The following is a 6,331-nucleotide window of genomic DNA, read 5'->3' as shown; positions in this document are numbered from 1 at the left end:
ATGGGATTATCTGACATTTTATTTTTCCTTAACGGCTAAGAATGATGGCTCTAGAGTGGAGGGGTTTTTTCCACAAAAAAAAAAATACTTTTTTTTTTTTTGCAGGGCCTACAGCCGATGGTTTTGGGACCTGTGTCTGTTTAACAGCCAGCGGGACCTCTTGTGGAGGGCTGACAGAGAGGCTGACTCCAAACCTGGAAGTAATATCCTGCCCACACACAACTCTGACTGCTATCCAATTAATACTAAGTGGGCTATACTGTACCGGGCTAGTGAGCGCTTTCACAGGGCTATTAGGAATTATTAATCATGCCTACGGTGAGTGTTCAAATAGTTTACAAAACAGGGCTAACATAAGCCACAAACCCTTCTGACCACCGACAGACGATTGGGTGGTCCTCTGTGCGGAGGTCATGGTAAATTATGCACATTAAACCCCAATGGGCAAAAAAGAATAGCTTTCAGGTAGCATATTACGGTAGATTAACGAATATTATGGTTATATATTGAAGGTAAAATCTAGTGACTTTAGGGGGAAAGTAGCAACAAGGCAGATGTATTATCCACAGTGTCTGGTGCACTTGATATACAAGGTACTTACAGAGTATTAAAATACATGATCACATGTTTTCACCATCGCGAGACAATTTTAAAAGAATAGTCAAGGTAACAAAACCTCTTTGGCAATCTGTGCCACTGTCAAAAGGGTCATCTTCTTTTTCTTCTTCCAGGGAATTTCATCACACCTCCTCTGTTGGCTCTCATGTGTAGAAAGCAAACACACCTCTCCCACTTATGTTATCATTTAAAACAGAGAATATTACCCCCAGCTCTTCATTCAACCACATAAACTGCCCGTTAGCCAAGAACCCCCCTCAAGTATCGAGAACAAAATTCTTTTGTTGCATTGTTCACACATTCCTCGCTAGCCGTGTTTATACAGATGCGATCCCATATGCACTCCGGGGTTTCGGTTTCGGGGGGGTGGGAGCAGGGGGGGGGTCGGCTCCTAAAAGCCAAAGATGTGCCTCTGATCAAAGGCTGCAGAGCTAGAATAGCGGCACTTGTTTTGGGCCGGTTGTGTTTTCTGGTCTGCGGGGACCCGGGGGTAACAGTCCCATCTGTCAGCCGTATGGATCCACCTTGGTCAGCGCCGGGACAAGCGCAGGCCTCTCCTTATCTGCCATCCAAAGTCCGCTCCCTCAACCCCGTTTACTCAGCTGGACCCCCAACGCCAGTCGCCAGAGCTTTGTTTTCACATAGCAACATGTGTTAACTTAATGCTCTGTAACGAATTTCAAAGGCAAGCTTAGCTGGGTCAATAACAGGTAATAGAGCGATTTATTGATGGACTAGCTCAGAAAAAAAGGAAGAAAAAAAGAAGAAAAAAGTGAAAAAAAAATAATGCTTGTATGGAGGCAGTGGTGCATGTGTGCTTGCACAGGCCGACAGATAATAGATACACACACACACACACACACACACACACACACACACACACACACACACACACACACACTCCATGTTGCAGTGATGCAGGTTTTTTTTCTCCATCCGCAACAATTCTGTTAGAGCCAACCAAACAAAGTAAAGGAAGGAAAATATATATTTTACAAGGGGGGGGGGGAGAACACAGACTTTTTAATAAATGGCCAACTTATTTTTTTTCTACCATCATCAATCAAATTCTCCCGCACTCTTCGGCAGTTTTGGGGCGATGGCCAAGCATGTGGCTAGTAAACAGATTAGATATAAGCCATTAGACGGCCGCAGAGCGGCCGAGCACGCAGGGCTTGGCTTTACTTGGCCGGCCTGGCTACAGCATTTGGTTACACAGTCACCAAGGTTGTTTTCCTGCTTGATTGGATTATGGCCACACACCTCTGGCTTGGCTTCCACCACCAATCAATGAGGAAATGAGGTGTCAACACATCGCTGTTTATTCAACACTCATTTATTTATCTGCCAGAAGCCAAAAAGCCAGCCCTTCCCGGCTCCTCCGCGACGGAGGAGTGGAGGAATCTCGGGACAGTCTTCAACTGTCCTATTTCTAAATAGCTCTGCGTGGCTGCAGGTAGGTAGACCAGCTGGTTTACTGTACCTGGGACGTGCTATTTATTTATATACGGGTACTGAATCAGTTTGCCTTGATGAAGGAAGCATTATTTCTCAACAGGTTTATCTATTTCCCCCCCTCATATTGGAGGCTGAGAGAATCCCCGCAACAAGATGATTAATTGTAAAATAAATATCACAATTATATCCAACAGTTTTTACACTAAGTATGTGCAATAGCTGCATGGTGAAGCAGGGCTTGTTTCCAAATTTCTTTCGCAAACTGATAAGATGGGTCATTCACATTCCAGGCGGCGCATCCGTACGGCTAAACTGAAAAAGGCCTCATAATTGGCAGACACCAGGAAGCCTTTAGTGCTTTGGAGTCAGCGTGAAGTGCCATTCAAACTAAAATTCTGCACAGTAGCCGCCGCATTTAAGCAACTGGGGCAATCACAAATTCAACTCGCAATTTAAGCAAAACCACCATTTCAGAAAACAGTCGGGCACGATTGCAAAGTGTCTGCACCGCTTTATGCCCTTCCTTCTAATTGAAAACGTTATAGGGGTGCATTACACATGGGGGTTTTATAAGCTGTGCTATAAAGCCTGGGCAGGCCCGGAGAGGGGAAACTGCCCATTAACTTATAAGGTCCAGGCCTCGGCTCCCTAATTGACAACCTCTAGGCTACTTTCATCACTTGTCGACTTCATAGCGGCAGTCAATGTTTCCTCCAGGATGCTGTTGCATCTTTGACATGAGGGTGTTTGTGACAAAGAGCAGTCTGCCGCCAGTACAGGGGCTGGAGCTCTAGGCTGTCCATAAAACCAACACACACACAAACACACACACGCACACACACACACATTCCTCCTCTAGTGCCGGCCAGCTGAAAGGGCTGCGTTTAACCACGGAGCAACCAAAGACCAAACCACATTTCTTTACAGATACTTGTTTTCATGCATATATACTGTATATGTGCATAGTTTCATTATCTAACATTAGTGTAAGATTTTGATTTTTATTTCATTTTTTTCCATCTGAAATTCTTTTGTCGGGAATCTTTGCAAGGAGGTGAAGCAGGCCTACTCAACAAAAAAATGCCAATGTCAGATTATCAATGGAAAGAGGGATTATTGAGATTGAGAAAACATTTTATATTTAATCTGCTCAGGCGAACGCTACATAAAATCATGTTAACAGACACACACACACAGACACACACACACACACACACACACAACTACAGACAGGATATTGGCGTGACAGTTACTTCACACCCCAGATTAGCAGGATTGTCAGAGTTGTGCCTGTGGAAATTCATGTGCCTTGAATTAGCCGCACATGTCACCATGTTCTTGAACAATGTGGAGACATGAAAAAGAACTTTTAACTCCCTGCCACATTTGTAATTTAAATTTCAAAATGGTTTGAAGTTTGTCACTGAGCCCTCCCAGAATCCCATTACCGAAGCAGCAACATGTCGGGCTGCAAAATGATCTGCTAACGCCTTCTCTCCTCCATTCTGGTAATACTAGACTCAGCTATCATTTGTGTTAAAGTTTAGACAATATTTTATGCATGCAAGAACACAGGGCATTAGCCAGCATAATTCATGAATTGTCCTGAGTCCATTAACATCTCTAAATTATGTTTCTATAAATCAGCATTTTGGATTCCAGGTATTAGATATCTGATGTTAAGGTATTATTTTGGGGCAAGCTGTTCATGATCACGAATACTTCAGAGTACACGAAAGAATCAGGAATTTTGTAATATTGACCTGGGAGCTGGATCCATACAGGCCACAGAAACCAGGAATAAACAGACTGGAGTGTATTTATCTCATCTTTCTTTGTCTTAGTAAAGCTAGCAAATGGGGGTTCCTTGTTATTGGGATATGAGCTTATGCAGATTTTTGCAGACCATACATACGCTGCTGTTGCACAAGCTAAAAGAAAAAGAGGAGGGGGGGGGACTGCCTACATCAACGTCTCAGACATGATCAGATTACCAATGTTCATGTACAAACACTGCATAGGAGCAGGAGGAGGTGGAGGTTCTCCACTGCTCCACAAACACAACCCTCACGTCACCGTGCACGTCTGAGGTACAAATCTACTGGTTTGGGCATCAAGCGTCCAAACGTCTTTCACACTGCGGCCTGTACGCGGTCGTTTTGTCGCAACAATGCAGCTGCAGCATTTATCGAGCAAGCGTGACAGAAAACCAACCTGTCACAAACTACTTGCGGACCTCAGTGGGGCACATTATTACTGCACGAAGAGCCATTTACCCGGACAGCGGGGTCGATGTGCGTTACGACATTACGGCCGTGAAAGAAGCCGGCGGTGAGCTTTTACCTGGACGGTTAGTTCGTTAAAGAGACTGTCCAGACACAAGAAGGAGGAGAATATCTGACTTACTGCGGTGCGAGTCGTCTGACGGCTCTGGCGATGCGCTGCGCCATGTTTCTGTGACGCGTGCGCTGCACCAACGGTGATTGGCTGAACTGGCTAAACTACCGGCACGTGGCACGAGAAGTATTGTGTATGGAGGAACGTCAAGTACATATAGTCTAACCATATTACAGTAATACTACATGAAGTAGTAGTAGTAGTAGTAATACATTTGCTAAATAGTAATCATAGTAGTTCTACTTGAAGTAATAGCTCTAAGTATGGAGGAGCGTAAAGTACATAATAGTCTAATCATATCATAGTATTTCTAAATGAAGTAAAGGTAGTTGTGTGTATGGAGGAACGTAAAGTACATAATCACGTCATAGTAGCCCTATGAGCAGTAGTAGTAGTAGTAGTAGTAGCAGTAGTAGTAGTAGTAGTACATTTGCTAAATAGTAATCATAGTAGTTCTAAACTAGGTAGTTTGTGTGTGTATGGGGGAATGAAAATTACATAATAGTCTAATAGTACTATATGAAGTAGTAGTAGTAGTAGCAGTAGTAGTAGTAGTAGTAGTAGTAGTGGTAGTAGTACATTTGCTAAATAGTAATCATAATAGTTCTAAATGAAGGCGAGTATTTTTTGTGCGTATGGAGAAACAAAGTACATAATAGTTTAATAACATCCTAGTAGTACTATATAAAGTAGTAGTGGTAGAGTAGTAGTAGTAGTAGTAGTAGTGGTATTACATTTGCTAAATAGTAATCATAGTAGTTCTTAATGAAGTATTATAGTTTTTGTGTGAATGGAGGAATGTAAAGCACATAATAGTCTAATCACATCAGAGTAGTACAACATGAAGTAGTAGTAGAAGTAGTGGTACATGTGTTAAATAGTAATCATAGTAGTTCTAAATGAAGTACAGTACTTTGTGTGTGTACTGAGGAAGGTAAAGTACATAATATTCTAATCATATCATGGAAGGATTACCTGAAGTAGTAGTAGTAGTAGTAGTAGTCGTCGTCGTAGTACATTTGCTATTTGGTAATCATATTAGTTCTAAATGAAGTAGAGCAGCTGTGTGTATGGGGGAACATAAAGTACATAATAGTCTACACACATCATAGTAGTACTATATAAAATAGTAGTAATTCACAATTCAAGATTCAAGGTTCAAGATCCTTTATTGTTACTACTACTACTACTACTACTAATAATAATAATAATAATAATAATTGGTTAATACTAGTAGCAGCAGCAGTAGTAGTAGTAGTAGCAGTACATTTTCTAAATAGTAATCATAGTATTTCTAAATGACGTAGAAGTAGTTGTACAGTAATCATGGTAGTCCTAAATGAAGTAGAAGTAGTCTGGGTATGGAGGAACGTAAAGCACATAATAGTCTAATCACATCACAGTAGTACTATATGAAGTAGTAGTAGTAGTAGTAGTGGTGATGGTGATGGTGGTGGTGGTGGTGGTGGTGATAGAAGTAGTAGTACATTTGCTAAATAGTAATCATAGTAATGATAGTCAACAGTTCCATATGAAGTAGAAGTGATGATACATTTGCTACATAGTAATCACATCATAGTGGGGTTATATCAGAATCAGATTCAGGATCAGAATCATGTTTATTGGCCATGTGGGTTTGCGCAAACATGGACTGTGACTCTGGTTTCGTGGCTCTCTGTGTACTTAACAGAATAACAACATAACAACACAAAAATCACCGTATATATACACAAGGATTGACTATAATATAGGTGAAATAAGAGGTGATAAAGTGCAGTGGTGCAGAGAATATATCAAAGATGCTGAAATAGATGTTAGCAGGTTACTTACACACATGCCTGAGGTAGATGGACATGAC

At 41.7% G+C, this 6,331-nt stretch overlaps 1 protein-coding gene across 1 annotated transcript in view; it reads right to left on the bottom strand.

Moving 5' to 3' along the window:
* Window positions 1-4,526, bottom strand: part of clybl (citrate lyase beta like) — a 99,585-nt gene extending 95,059 nt beyond the window's left edge. The window contains exon 1 of the mRNA XM_056289998.1: window positions 4,483-4,526. Coding sequence (XP_056145973.1) covers window positions 4,483-4,526 — 44 coding nt within the window. The remainder of the gene's footprint in view (window positions 1-4,482) is intronic.
* Window positions 4,527-6,331: the final 1,805 nt, after the last annotated feature.

The sequence above is a fragment of the Lampris incognitus genome, chromosome 11 (genome assembly GCF_029633865.1).
Source record: "Lampris incognitus isolate fLamInc1 chromosome 11, fLamInc1.hap2, whole genome shotgun sequence".
NCBI lineage: Eukaryota > Metazoa > Chordata > Actinopteri > Lampriformes > Lampridae > Lampris > Lampris incognitus.
The sequence above is the reverse complement of the archived record's forward strand: the minus strand, read 5'-3'. Positions and strand labels throughout refer to the sequence as shown.